At 38.1% G+C, this 14,784-nt stretch overlaps 2 protein-coding genes across 2 annotated transcripts in view; both read right to left on the bottom strand.

Annotated features, from left to right (window-relative positions):
* Positions 1 to 1,062: 1,062 nt before the first annotated feature.
* LOC149275826 (zinc finger CCCH domain-containing protein 15-like) lies at positions 1,063 to 10,821 on the bottom strand. The gene is made up of 10 exons (XM_089504261.1): positions 10,801 to 10,821; positions 9,283 to 9,384; positions 7,922 to 8,033; positions 7,664 to 7,816; positions 6,149 to 6,240; positions 4,234 to 4,416; positions 2,936 to 3,082; positions 2,685 to 2,786; positions 2,345 to 2,471; positions 1,063 to 1,824 (listed from the first exon to the last, which is right to left on the bottom strand). Exons 1-10 carry the CDS (start codon positions 10,819 to 10,821, stop codon positions 1,631 to 1,633), a joined length of 1,233 nt encoding a protein of 410 aa, XP_089360387.1. The 3' UTR covers positions 1,063 to 1,630.
* The window catches only part of LOC149275825 (integrin alpha-V-like), a 22,239-nt gene continuing 16,755 nt past the window's right edge, over positions 9,301 to 14,784 (bottom strand). Inside the window, exon 4 of the mRNA XM_089504254.1 lies at positions 9,301 to 9,384. The gene's annotated coding sequence lies outside the window, so the exon portion shown is untranslated. The remainder of the gene's footprint in view (positions 9,385 to 14,784) is intronic.

Below are 14,784 nucleotides of genomic sequence, written 5' to 3'. Positions count from 1 at the left end.
AAATAATCCAGATCACGTTCAGGAAAAAATACATATCCACTGAACCATTTGAGTCTCATGTGCGTTTGTCATAGCAATAATGTAAAAATTTAATACAATACTTATATAACTCGATCCATTGCCTTTTAAATTTGCCACAAGTAAAAATGGTTGGCCTGCTGTTTTTTAGTCTAGAGAAGATTCTTCCAAATAAATAAGAAACATCAAAACACTCAACCACATTTACTTACCTTCCCCACCTTGAAAACCAGCATGCAGCAATTCTTAAAAAATACAAGTGCTTTTATTAAAAAATAAGAAAGCAGCATGTATACTAAACTGAACTCCATAATTTGGATTTGATCTGGACAAATTAAGGTAAACAAGATATAATCCAAACAAGTGAGAAGAGCCAGAAGACTGATGAGAGAGCAGGGAAAATACCTTCTACATAGAACAGATAGGCAGTTACACTGAGGTGTTCCATAAACTATACTGATGATTGGTCTATAACCTTCAATTATATGTGAATATCAAGGTAGCACTACAGTGGATGAAAGTTCTGCATTCAAGGCAGAGTTCTCTTTTACCAGCTAGACTGACCAAAAGCATTTTCAATTCCCTGTGTGCACAATCCGAACTTTAAATAACATTTTCTAAATCTGTAGTTTCTGCATTTGAATGATATTGCAATATTTCCTGCTCATCCCAAGGAACTAAAAACATTTTTGAAATCGAGATTTTAAGACAGAGCATTCTAAGTAGAGTTCAAGGTCATATAAGCGAAGATGATTTTAACAGCAGTCCCCATTTTACTGCTCTTGATCACACTCTCCAAGCCTCAGAGGAAGACAAAGGCAAAACCTCTTTTGAAAAAATCTTGCCCTGAAAACCAAACCCCATGATACGGTTTGCCGCAAGTCAGAAACGACCGAAAGCACACTATAACAAGTATTTTTATGGAAGGCAGAAGGAACATTGCATTTCTACATGATGACAATTTAGAGATTGCATACCATCAGAATTACTTTTGTTTAGGTCTACTGCATATTGGCATAACATGAATACACACTAGAATCAATGTGTTTTTCAATCAGATAATCTTTATTTACACCCTTGTGGCTTATGTTTAAAGTTTAGATTCAGGGCCCCATACTATACATACTTCTACCTTAAGCATTTGGTTGCTTTAGATTACTTGAACAATTTCAGCACCTGCAAGAGCACAGGCATTTTGATCTGTTATCATTTTGATTTTACAGTACATAGCTCAATTGTAAACCACTCAAACATATTTGTTTCAAATACGATCCTGTTGAAAGCTTTCATTTAGACCTTGTCATGGATCTGGTAGCAATGTTCTCCTTTGCTCCTTATGGAAAAGCAGTTTAGACTTCCTACTTTTGGTTGGAGATTCATAACAATGTCATTAAACGTTAAGAGTCCTCTGAGTGTCCTATTACGGGTTTCAGTTTATGAAGCTGGTTAAGACGGCATCAGAAAAAAAAGGGAGGGGAAGTATTTCTGGGTCATGTTCTTTCCTGAATCACATGAGAAACGAATAACACTCCATTTATGAATTCTAGAGTAAACAGACGGAGCCAATATTCACTTTGTCAAGTAGATTAAATTCACATGTGAACCTGCTTGTTCATTCCTCTAAATCAAGTGTGTTTAGTTCTTCTTCTAGTTCTTCCAAGTCCTCACCAGTAAAAAGATTTTCATCAACTGGTACTGCGTCAATTACTCCATTTTCTTGGGTGCCTTCTATCTCACTGTCAGCTTCCAAGTCACTTTGCTCTCCATTTTCCAGTCCTCCACCTGAAGCTTCACTCAACTTGTTATCTGTAAGTAAAACAACAAGCAAATCCAAATTTCATTATGCGCTATTTAAATACACCTTCAGCAATGTTTCCTCTGTTGATATAGAACTAAGGGTCCAAACCATACAACTCTCAAAGTATGACTGATAAACCTGAAAAATACATTAGAACACTAACTTGTAAGGAAATGCCACAGAAATCAGAGTCTTATGCCTCAACCTGAAGGTATACAGTAACTGATGGAATTCATCATCATGTCCAATTAAAACATGTACCTCTCTCTCTCTCTTCCTTCCCCTCTCCCCGCTCTCCTTTTCTCTCTCACACACACACCTGCCAGGACATACTTAAAAAGGTACATCCTAGGCAAGTTTTTGTTTGACAAAACCTATTGTTTTCAAAGATATGAACTGGCAGGACATGCTAAATATTAAGCAGGGGTTATTATTTTGGGGCTAGACATTAAATCCAGGAAAACATTCAAAATCTAGAGGCAATCATTTTCTTTACCAAACAGCAGGAAAATTATCCCAAACTCTTACCATCCTTTTCAGCCAAAGCATATGTGCTAAATCGTTCCAGACTAGCTACAGTAATGCCAGTTTCATCTACAGCTTTTGGAACATACAGGTTCAAATCGACATCATTTACACGAACAAGTTCATCCACCTAAAGGGAAAAAGAAAACATTTTCTTGTAATCAACATTCCAAATCATGCTTGCAGCAAAATCCTTGCATTGTAGCTCAGAAGCTATGTATGACCCACCACATAGCACTCAAACCTTCATGTATATTCTTAGGCTAGGTTTCACAATGTTACAGTTAATTATGAAGTATTTTGAGTGTACTATATTTGCACTACATTCTTGGAGCAGCTTTACCTCATCTTCGCCTGTTCCTTGAATATAACGAGTGTCATCAGCTTCTTCATCATCTGCATCAACCAACTCGGGCCGAAACTCAAATACTTCACGTCCACTGATCTAGCCATGGAGAAAAGGAACACAGCATTAAATAGAAACAAGAATCTTAAAAGCAGATCAAGATATCTTAACTACTGAGGATGATTGCTTTTGTTTTGTTATACTGAATCAACGTAACAGACCACACTTTTCAGAAGAGCAGAACTTACCACCAGTGCTTTGCCAGCCTTAAAATCTGCTTTTCTTCTTTCCATATCTTGTTCAGCTTTGCTAATCTTTTCTTGTCTTTTCCTTTTCTTCCATGCAAGAAAAGACTCTAGAGTAATTTTAGTAACGTTTGGTCCTAAGGCAGCACGCTGTAAAGTAAGAACATTAATCATTAGCATGTTTTTAGAAGGCTACTTTTTAATGCCAGAAACAAAGAGCTCTTTGTGTTGTTTCTACTGCAACAGATGTTCTTTCTTCACTGCATTAAGAAAAAACCCTATGGCGGGATACAAACCGCCGCTTTGCGGCGTTCCCCCGCCGGCGCCATTTGCTCCGCGCGGGAGCTGCAGCAGCCAAACCGCGCGGCTTCCGCGCGGAGCAAGAAGCTCCATTTCGGAGCTTCTTTTCGCGGCGCACTGATGATGTCGCGAGGCGCCGCTGGCGCATTCGCGACGTCATAGGCGCCGCGACACGTCTGGACGCTATGCGTCCAGTACGTAAAGATGGCAGCGCCCATGTGGAAGGGGCGCCGCCATCTTGTACGTATTGTATACGTACTAGGGTTAGGGGGGTGCGGAAGCACCGCCCCTTCCTAACCCTAGTACGTATACAATACGTACTATATGGCGGTGTGTATCCCGCCTATAGCCCTTATTCCTTGTCCTTATGCAGATGCTTTCAACTTGGGTGTGCTTCACCATCATGGGCTATAACACTGCACCTAAATATGATACTCCCTTTGAATTTCCTGTGAGAATCTATGTTTCCACCCCAGTTTCCTCTGAGCCTACAGTCAGTTAGTAAACAGGAATTAAAATAAGAATTAGAGATTAGCAGATTTTGAACAATGACTCGTAGAACCATTGAACATCCCCATCTGATCAAACATTCTCAAAGTATATGCAAACCAAGTGCTTTAGTATTAGCAATATTCTGTTTTAATGTCCCCCCCCCCCCCGCCCGCATTAAACCTGACTTTTAAGTTTTGTATATATTTCCTTTACAGTACTGTCAAGTAGTTTTTTTGGAATCTGATGTACTCCTACAAATCTAGCCCAAATAACTGAGATATAAATCACTCTAATCTCCCCACAAATGCAACCACCCCAACTTCTCTCACTGCTGTTAGACAGACTGCTTTTCTCACCTGCCTTTAGCAGAAAAAACATCAATGAATATAAAGATCACAGCATAGAACAAGAATCACTTTGGGTGTGTGTATGTGGAACCCCAGAGCCAGTTATCTCATACAGGCTGTAGAGGATACCATTATTAGAGGCAAAGTCATTTACAGCATTACCTCTTTTTCTATTAGATCTTCTAAAGATATTTCTTCTTCCTTTTCTTCCTTCTTTTTGTCCTTTTTGAGTACAAAGCCAGGAGGGAGAGCATGGCGATACATACAGTTGTCTCCTCCGCCAGGACAAACCCAAAACCATCCATACTTGTTGTTTTCAATAGCATCAAGGAAGTACTTGCAGACCTGGAGAAACATTAACATTAAGTTCTGTTCTTCCATCTTAACTTTTATATAATATGGCAAGATGCCTAGGCCCAGAAGACGTTGAAAGGCCTTCCCTCCATCTTGCCTACTGCCATCCTCCCTTGGATGGAGGGAAGAAGAGGTACACACAACTCCACCATGCCTAGATCCAGAGGCAGATGAAAGGCCCTCACTCCATCTTAACTGCTACCACCATGATCTCGGAGGGAAAGAAGAACTGGAAGTATCTGCTGGACTCGATCCCTTTCCCCACTGCCTTCTTCTTTTGTGTCGTATCTTTTTAATTTGTAATCCTGAGGGCAGAGAACTGTCAAACTAACAATCTGTAAGATGCTCTAAGGGCCTTTGTGGCCAAAGAGTGGAATATAAATACTCTAAATAATAAATAAATAAAGATGCATTTTTATTTCTGGTGACCAGATGCAATCTTTTTAAAAAAAATTGCCAGCACTCCACTAAAAGAGTTAATAAGACCATCTGCCTTATCTCTGTTTTGCCTTACTCAACTTAAAGACAAGACAAAAACAGGACAGATGGTCTTATTTAGTTGTCTTGATAAAATGCAGGGAAATTGTTTTGTTTTGTTTTTCCAATTGCATTTGGTTATCTATTTGCATTTGATCAAGAAAAATACTTATTTGGTCAAAACCACCTAAGTATCAAACTGAAATTCAAGGCTGTGAAGTTTTACAGGTTACCACACAATATTAACTGATTTTTGCACTCGGGTTATATCCATACTAATGGTTTGATATGCCTTTGCTGCCATGGCTCAATCCTATGAGTTTCTGGGCTTTGCAATTTTGTATGATATTTAGTCTTTGTCAGAGAGCTCTGGTGCCATTACAAAGCACTCAGAACTAGTTCAAAGTTATCTGACACAGTATACCTAGATGAGTAAATGTATTATGATTGAGCCCCTCAGTTATATAACAGAATCTGAAGGAAAAATCCAGAAGTTAAATGCTCCTTCAGAGTGCCACAGTTTCAGACAGGTTTTTTGACCTGTATGTTTCAAACAGCATCCCACTCCAGCCTTCTGACTATAGGGTAGACTGTTTCTACACTCCAAGGAGTTTTATAGTGGTTTGTGAAACTGCACAAGAATGCTGCATCTGAACAACACACTGTATACACTTGAACTAGTTCTCTGTTTTATGGCCTATAGGCTAGTTTTCAGCTTCATTTCCAAATATTATACATACTATACTAATGTGACCTCTATAGAAGCTAATTGTTTTTGCATCTATAGAATTACTATGATATTTTAGCCTTTCTTCCTGGTTTTCAGATTGTAACAAAGATCTATCTTAGAAAAAGCTGAGATGCATTTAACATCTGGAAAACAATACATTAAACCTGTAACTACACAAGACAATTGTATTTCTGAGTGAGTTCACATTTGGTGTACTGGATTCAATATTTTTATTGCATCTTAATATTGTCATATATTGTTAGTGAATGATCCATGGACTATTTTGTCAAACTAAACATGCATAAACCCTATATATACTAAGAAAGGTTACAACAAAGAGCCTAGATTTAACACTTTTCTTTCTTTCTCTTTCCAGTGCTGCAATATCCTGCACTGAAAACCTGTATTCCAGGGCACTTGGGGGGCTGCAGGTTTTGGACCCCTCCCGCTTCTGCTTGTGGGAGCACACAAATATCTTAATTAGATATTGCAATACAAATCAAGAAAAGAACATACTATTTGTGTTTTGGGTTTTTTCTTCTCTGCTTCACCGTGTTTCTTGTTCACTACTTCTTCCAGCTTCTTTTCATCCCAGTTATCCATTGTGTCTAGATATAAAAACAAAATATTTTAAGTAGTCAGAAAGAAACCCATAAAGCCTTTGCTTCCTCTGCACACCAGTAGTCTCTTCAATACACATTACATATCTGTGTTTATGAAAAGAGCTGGCTTTTAAAAAGCGATAAAACTCTTGTTCTGAATGCATCAGCATAAATACAATGCTTTACATAATGTTTGGGCATAAGATATCACCTTTTTCCAAACTTTTCTTCATAACCCACTTTTCCCATGAAGCCTAGCCAAACCCAAATTTAAATATGCTTAGCCAAGGCTTTCATGAATAGACTTGAGTATTAAACAGGCTTTTTATTTTTTAAAGAATCAGCCATGCAACAAAGACTGCTGGATTTGGCCAATATGACTCAAATTAAATGTCAAATATTTTGTTAATAATAGCACCATAGCTTCTGTTTTGTTCATCTGTAAAATAAATCTAGTGACCTACCTCAAAGATTTGTTGTGAGGCAAGGATTAGAATTGTAGAGCAATTTTGAACATGGAAAGTTGTCTAAAAACAAGGCAAAGTATTAATGTGGTCTATACTTTATTGTTGGAGAGGAAGGGCTGAAAAAGAGGAAGGCAACTTATGCTAACAAATAGAATAAACTATACAGTAAATGTGGGTGTTACTTAAAACATACTAAGTTCTCATGCCACTTCCTTAAGTAAGATGTTTGGGCTATCAAATGCTTAATAGAAGTAAAGTAATGTACAGTGACCTATGTTCACATATACAATTTTTTAGCATTATGCAAATGCATCTGGGTGAGTCTTCTCTCTTCTCATTCAGTGCAGCTCAGAAGAGATCTGAAGACTTTGATTATATTTTCAATTAATTGCAGATTAGCATTATATCAGATTCCAAACAAACTGGACATAATGCTCAATTTCAGTTAAATAAAAAGGAGGGGGAATGCTTCCAGTCTTGCAGCCACACTGGAACATCAGCAGTCTTGTTTTGGGGGTCAGTGTAAATGGGGAAAATGGATTAAACCCACCACTTCAAAGTAGCTTCCTGCCCTTGTGTTTTGTGCCATAGCTCTGTTCTCAAACTGTGTGCAATCAGTACAATACTACTGTAAACAGCAGACTTTTTCTTTGTTTTTCACTTCCAGTATGGCGTCTGAGCAGATTAATTTGTACACATCTAGTTGTAAGCTTTTAAACTCATACTAAAATGAAAACAAACATTAAAGGAACCATGATATGTTGTGGTTTTCCATGGCTTCTTTAAGATGGTTTGATTTTAACTAATTTCAATAGTGTATTTACAATTTGATCAAAAATTCTCAGAAAAGCACATTAGGTCACAACAAATTATTATGAAAAACTTACACCTATGGAGATTATTTGAGCTTTACATTTGTTACCAGAAAAATGAATTCTGCTGCCTTATCAGATGTAATCTACCTTTTTCAAGCTCTTCATCTCTTGCATCAATATAAACACTTCTCTTTTCACACTTTCTCTCCAAAGTAAGGTCATGTGAAAATTTGCATTTGTCTCCTTTTGTGCACTGCCCTTGCTTGAAGAAAGCACAGACAACTGATTTCGGGTCAGCACCTGGAACAAATTGAACTTATTTAATATCTTTCCACTTCAGCTGAAACAGAAACTGGTTTGAGATACACAACATGGGAAAATGCAAGTCTGCCAAAGGAAGCTTACCTTTACTTATTTTCTGTGCAGCAACCACAGGTTTGAAAAGCTCATTCAGCTCTTGTAATTCTTTCTTCTTGTCATCTTTCTTTAATCTTTTGTCTCCATCTGCTTGAGCGGCCTGTAAGAACAATAAAAACACCTTTATCATCAGTAACAAATAATTACAATACAAGACACACTAGAATATTTACCATGAAATCTATCTCTACATTGCAAACTAGTGACTTCACAATAAACTAATTTCCATTAGAAGGCAAAGTGGGAAAAGTGCTGCCTTCAGATGTTGTTAGACTGCGACTCTTATTACCCGTCCCTTTCCAAAGAGTGAATTTCCCCAGAAATTTCCTGGACTGATAATTCACCTTTTATATAGGTAACAGGACCCTACTGCCTTAACATAAAAAGTCCCCCCACCCCCCAAAATAAGAAGACTTTTGTCCTTCCAGGACTTTTTTTGGAGGGGGGGATTTTTAGCAGTTCAACCCACTCCAGTATACTAGTAGCAAAAAACTGGCCCATGGAGTCACTTAAGTTGCCCATTCCTGATACACTAACAGTTACGGAAAACTTTTTTGAGTATATGGTATAATTTAATGGTATAACAATAATACTGCAAAAATCCAGATTTGGAAATTACCCATAACTGTATACATCAGTGCAGTATAATGGTTTTACGTTACTCCTCCAGGAACATGCGGATGCTGAAAATAACCAAATGATAGCTTACATTTTTTAAAGAAATTCCCAAAATGTTCACCTAGTGGCTAGCCACCAAGCCACTCTATCTGCCTATCCTTCATCCCATTTCCTTTTGTCTTCTGAAAGGTGGATCCAATACTACAGTACATGCAAGACCATCATGAGAACTAAAAACGTCTACTGTATATACTCATGTTTAAGTCTAAAAATTTAGGCCAAAACACTGACCCAAAAAAACTGGGTTGACTTATCCATGGGTCAATGTAAGTATTGTATCTTACCTCTTATTTTAAAAAAAGAACTATCCCCTAGTAAAAGACAGGAGTATAATCTATCCTGGAAGCCAAATCCCCTTTACTCTTATCCATCCAACCTTAAGAGTGAGCACAAAGAGCTAAGTCGGCTGGAATTGTGTAATTGTTTTGCTTTGCTTAATTTTTTAGATCCTTTGCTATATGCCCCTAGGTTTTACCCTCAACTTATCCATGGGTCATATCAAAATCCACAATTTCGGCCCCAAAACCTGACCTCGACTTATACATGAGGTCGACTTATAATTGGGTATATACCTATAATTGACAGTTCTATTATGCAGGGTATAACAACAAACAATTACAGCATGAAACATGCAAAGAGATGTGAGAAAACCCAAGCAAACATTTGCTTACCTGCCTAGGATTTTGTTGGCCAAACTTAACTTGGTGAGTCACAGCCTTGATAAACTTTTGCTGTTTCACTCCCTTCTTGTTCTTTAAACCAAAGGTTTTGTCCTACATCAGAAAGATTGGTGAAAATATTATTAAACTTCTCAATTGACATAACCTCCTAGAATGTACCGTCCCTTTTTTTTTGGTTAGACATTTAATTACTTATGAAGTGACTGAAAATGTAAATATTTACTGGAATATATTCACATATTGAGAAGCCTGTACAGACACTTAATTTTGGAATAAATACCACTAAAAAGACTCATAGATTTTGTTTGTTCTATATTAACTGCTCTCAAATTTCTTGTGAAGTATGTATTTTCTCTCAAGTAATAAGATCTGCTGTATGAATATAACCATACAAATAAAGGTGGGGTGCAGCCTATCTTGTTACCAAGTAATTTAAGTAATGGAAGAATAATTTATAAGATTTTAAAGTCTATCATATTTAAAGACTAATGAAACCCTAATTCAACATATTTAGGTCCCTGCATACACAGGACATTAAAAAGACGACAAAAATGGTAAGGATAAATAATCCAAAATGTACCCCAGTCCTAATTCCTACTGCAATGGCAATAAAGTACTAAAGCAAACTTTTCATTCTTTCTACCACTTTACTCTTGAGTAACATATGATTTATAATCTAAAATATACTTCTCTCAGACAGTCTCTGGAATTTTGTCTATTAACTTTAATTATGCATACAGAACTGTGAAAGCTGAAAAATTTTATTTTATGAAAAATAAAAAATACCTAATTTATTTATTTGATATCCTGCCTTTCTTCCAGTATGGGACCCAAGGTAGCATACTGCACTTTAAAAAACACAATACAATTAAAAAAAAAACCTCTTATTTTATTTATATTTTAAATAAATTAAATAATCCCTATTGTTTATTTTTTAAAAGTTAAAATATAATTCAATTAACTTTTGTTTAAAAAACCAGAAAGACAGCAGAGAGGGGACTACTGAACCTCATTGGGAAGTGAGTCCCCCAATATGGGAGCAACCACTGGAAAGGCTCCCCCATGTTTTCACCAGACATGCCTGAGATGTTGGTGGGATCTAGTGAAGACCTTTCCCCTGCAGTCCTTAGAGCACGAAATGCAGGCTCATAAAGGGAGACATGGATTTTCAAATACTCTAGCTTATGCATTATATCCTAATACAGACACGTCTGAATGTATGCCTTCCTTCTTCCAAATAATTTAGAAGACTAACATGACATGGAACATTTAATAATAACCAGCCATTCTGGTAAAGTACCATTTTTGCAAGAGAGGTCCTTTTGGGTCGAAAAGTGGATAGTTAGACCAGGGTCTAACTTCACATTTTCTAAAGAAGCTTGCTAGAAACAGACATAATTAAGTGTGCCATGTTCTTGTCAAAATGCATAAATTAATCCTAAAGGAGCAGCACTCCTTTCATAAAGGGAATTATATTAGTCCAATTAGAGATTCAAAGTCTTTACCAACCTCTTTTGTTCTCCACAACATGGTTTTACTGTGAATGAGGCTTCTATTTATAGTCTTTGATGCACAACACTTATGCATCTCTACGAAAATATTATCTGCACGAAATATTCAGTTGGATGCAACAAGACAAAACCATTTAGACGTTTTCTAGAAAAATGCTATGCACGTTTATTCAGATATGTCTCACTACAGTCTCAGTTGAGAGCCAGCATGGCCTAGTGGCCTGAGTTTTGGAGCAAGACTCTGGACACTAGGGTTCGATTCCCATCCCAGCAATGAAGCCCACTGGTTGACCTTGGGCAAGTCACTCTCTCTCAGCTTCAGGGGAATGCAATGGCAAACCTCCTCTGAACAAATCTTGCCAAGAAAACCCTGTGAAGGGTTGGCCATAGGCTCATCGTAAGTCGTTTCCGACTTGAAAGCACACAACACAAGACAATAGTCTCAGGCATGTGTATGTAAACATGCTCTCCTAGGTAGGTATTCCTTCCCAGTAGGGATACTTTATTAACTCTGTGGAATTAAAAAAAAATCCTAGGGAACAGCTTATTAATATACAGCCCGCCCTCCAGATCCATGGATTCAACCATTCACAGCTTTAAAATATATTTTTAAATATATATAAATTCCAAAAAGCAAACCTTGATTTTGCCATTTTATATAAGTGACACCATTTTCCTATGACACTGTATTTAATGGGACATGGACATCCATGGATTTTTGTATCCATGAGAGGTCTTGCAACCAAACCCCAGCAGATACTATGAGCCCATCCATTGTAGTCTGACTCAAAATTAAAGTTCTTAAACTTTTGAGGAACAATTCTTGTTTTCCACTTCAAAAAATACCTTACAATTCACCAGAACTGATAATTATATGAAATTCTGCATCAGAAGATAGCATGACAATTCATATTTCACTGCTGAAGTACCAAGGAATGGTTTCTTTGTCATAATTTCAAATAGCATGCCAAATCCTTTTGGCATTTTGCCTTTGGTGTTGTTGTCTCACACTAAGACCACAAGTTTAGTTGGCTTGGCATGTCTCTAAGTGTCTAAGGTCCAAAACACACTGCAGAAATAATCCAGTTTGAGACCATTTGAACTGCCTGGGCTCAATACTAGGGAATTCTGGGAACTGTAGTTCTGTGAGACATTTAGCCTTCTCTGTCAGAGAGCTCTGGTGCTACCATAAACTACAGGAGTCCCTAGCAGTGAGTCAGAGCAGTTAAAGAGGTCTCAAACTGGACTATTTTTGCAGTGTGTTTTGGACCTATGTCTCCAAGAGCCAAGTATACCAAATTCAGGTAGCACACCTGATGTACGCTTTGAAAAGACAAAACAATAAAAAAAGTGTTCACAGGACTGTTGCCCTAATCACACTACTAAAATTGTATTTCTTTTCATCCGAGGCTTTCATCAGCTGAAAACATAGTCTTCCGTGTGTTTTCTTGATTCACACAAGAAATCAAGAGGTTGAATTGCTGGCATCACATCCAGGAAAGGCTGGAAAAGATGTCTCCTTGAAATGTGAGAGCTGCTGCCAGTCTGTCAGCATAGATTATGGGTGGACAACTTTGGACTCTGCAGGCACATTTTGGACTGCATCTCCCAGAAGCCCAAGCCATACTGATTTCTTTTTCCAAACTTGTGTTGAACAAGTTTGATCTTAACTATAGGGCCTGAACAGATAGGCCAAAATAAAGCTGCTTCAGCTCACTTTGGAGGTATGCTATTTAAATGATGCATGCGTCCTAAGAGGCCGGAAGCCATGCCAAAGCCATGCTCCAGTCCTAAGGACTGGAGCACAGCTTTGGCACAGCTTATGGCCACTTAAGATGTGTGTGTCATTTAAACAGCATACCTCCAAAGTGACTGAAGCAGCTTTATTTTGGCCTATCTGTTCAGGCCCATAGTTTCTGTTTCTTACCAATTTCTGCCAGGAGACAGGGCAAAGGTTTGCACAAAGTTAGAAATTAGGCCAATCATGTAATAAACGGGTTGGCTCTTATATGTAGTTTCTGGTTCCTTGCAAATTTCTGTTGCAGATGGGGTAACATTTGCAAGAAATTCAAAAATAGACTACTGTATTCATTTGTTTAACAGCTTTGACCTGAATGGCAGTTCTTCGTCTTGTGAACTTGCCAGTATATGGCTTTGCTTGTTTGTTTCTGAAGGTGGTAGGGGGAGGAATTTGCTAAAAATTATAAATTGTTTCTCCTGCTAATGGCACTTCTGGGCCTGCTTTGCATTCTTCAGCAGAAGCTTGAGGAAAAAACTCTGACTCATTCACATTAGTTGGAATCTTAAACACACTACCAGGACATCCACTGAAAACAGAAGTGCTTGCTTTTGAATAGACAACCACAGGATCGTGCCACACATAAGCATGTTCTTTGAGTGCAGTCTGTCTGGGGAAGATATGGCATCCCATACTGTATGTGTCCCTCCAGCTTTTCTGATCTTCATAGGATATTCTACTAACAGAATGGGGGAACAGAGAAGAGCCCTCCATGTCAGCTTCTCACAGAACCTAGCCATGAAACTCACTGACTTACCTTGGGGAAGTTACTTTGACTCAACCTGGCTTACTTCACAGAGTTGTTGTGGGGGTAAAATGGGGAGGAAGAAAGCTACATGCAAGATTCAGTGGAAGAAAGGAGGACTAGGATACAACTAACACAGGAGTAAATTTAGGGAAGCTCATCATGTTAATACCATAGGGATCTTCAGCAAATCCATACACACTTTTCTGTTTAGGACACCTTTTGGTGAAATCAGCTGTTCCTAAAATATTCAGTCCAATTGATTCACCTGGCTTGCTCTTTTAAGCTTCTTTAGACTTTCATGTTGTAATTGTTTTCACTGGACTTATACATTTTCTATTTTAATTTGTTTGCCACCACAAAGGCCTTTTTTGTGGGCTGGATGGCAGGATGACATTTTCTTTTTGAGAATATGCTATAAATAGAAAAAGGACCTTCCAGTGACCCCCTTCCCTCCAAACCACAGCCTTTTAACAATGACATCTAAGGTAGACTCCACTGCATTTTGGGCTGGCCTCTTCCACGGAAATTGTGCATGCAACTCTTTGCCTGTTTCCCCTTTCCTAAACCCTGAAACACACATTTTCTGCATGACTTGTTAACAGCAGCAGCTCCTGAGCTGAACAATGTTGGAAGAGTAATGCAGCACGAGGCTCTTAAAATATGTCAGATGCTAAATGGGTCATGGAAACATCCCTGCCTGACCAATTGTGTGGGCTCTCAAACAAAGCTTTCTATTGTTGGTCCAGGGGTCACCCCACGGGACAACATGCCTGCACTGCCTGGAAGGAAATGCTTCTTATTTTAAAAGCCTATTAACATATCAGAAATGGATTTGGAGCTACCGAGTTTCCCCTAATTCATATATAAATACTCAGATGAAAGGATGTGCAGTGACAAAAGCAGTGTAAGATTATATAGTTTTCCTTTTCAATGAAAAATTATCCAAGGCCACTGTGTATTTGTTATGTGTACACATCAAGAACAACAACAACAACATATCCTCTCTTTCCTCCAACGAACTTAAGGTAGAATACATGGTCCTTTCCCTTCTCACCCTATCCTCACAGCAGTCTTGTGAGGCAGGTCAGGCTGACATAATTATTGTCTAAAGGTCATCCAGAATGTTTTGTGGCTTGTTGCAAAACTTAATTTGAATGAACTTTTTTTAATCCGTCATAAGCCACTTTAAATAGGATATAAATATCACCATCACCATCATCAACAGGAGCTTCCAAGTTCTAATGCAACACTGTAACTACTAAAGAACAGGGTCACTATTGTACACAGGGTACCTCTTTAAATTCCAAAGAGCCTTTTTGGGCAAATGAATCTTAGTTGAAAGATCCTCTTCTGTGCCATCTTGTTCCAGCTCATGAGGCGAGCTTCTGTGTATTCCACAGTCTTGCCCTCTTCAAGCCTTTCTTACAATGTGTGAA

Source organism: Sceloporus occidentalis, unplaced genomic scaffold, assembly GCF_023333645.1.
Source record: "Sceloporus occidentalis isolate IW3139 unplaced genomic scaffold, rSceOcc1.0.p SCAF_264, whole genome shotgun sequence".
NCBI classification, from domain to species: Eukaryota; Metazoa; Chordata; class Lepidosauria; order Squamata; family Phrynosomatidae; genus Sceloporus; species Sceloporus occidentalis.
Note: the sequence above shows the minus strand (reverse complement) of the source record. Positions and strands in the feature narration are given on the sequence as shown.

Bases quoted from the DNA above. Each gene is read 5' to 3' on its own strand.
- LOC149275826 (XM_089504261.1), bottom strand. From the start codon at position 10,821: ATGTTGTGGAGAACAAAAGAG. The intron at 6,241-7,663 runs GTAGATTACATC...TTTTATATCTAG, and splicing joins AGATGAAGAGCTTGAAAAAG to ACACAATGGATAACTGGGAT. The intron at 2,472-2,684 runs GTAAAGCTGCTC...TTTTCCCTTTAG, and splicing joins AAGGAACAGGCGAAGATGAG to GTGGATGAACTTGTTCGTGT.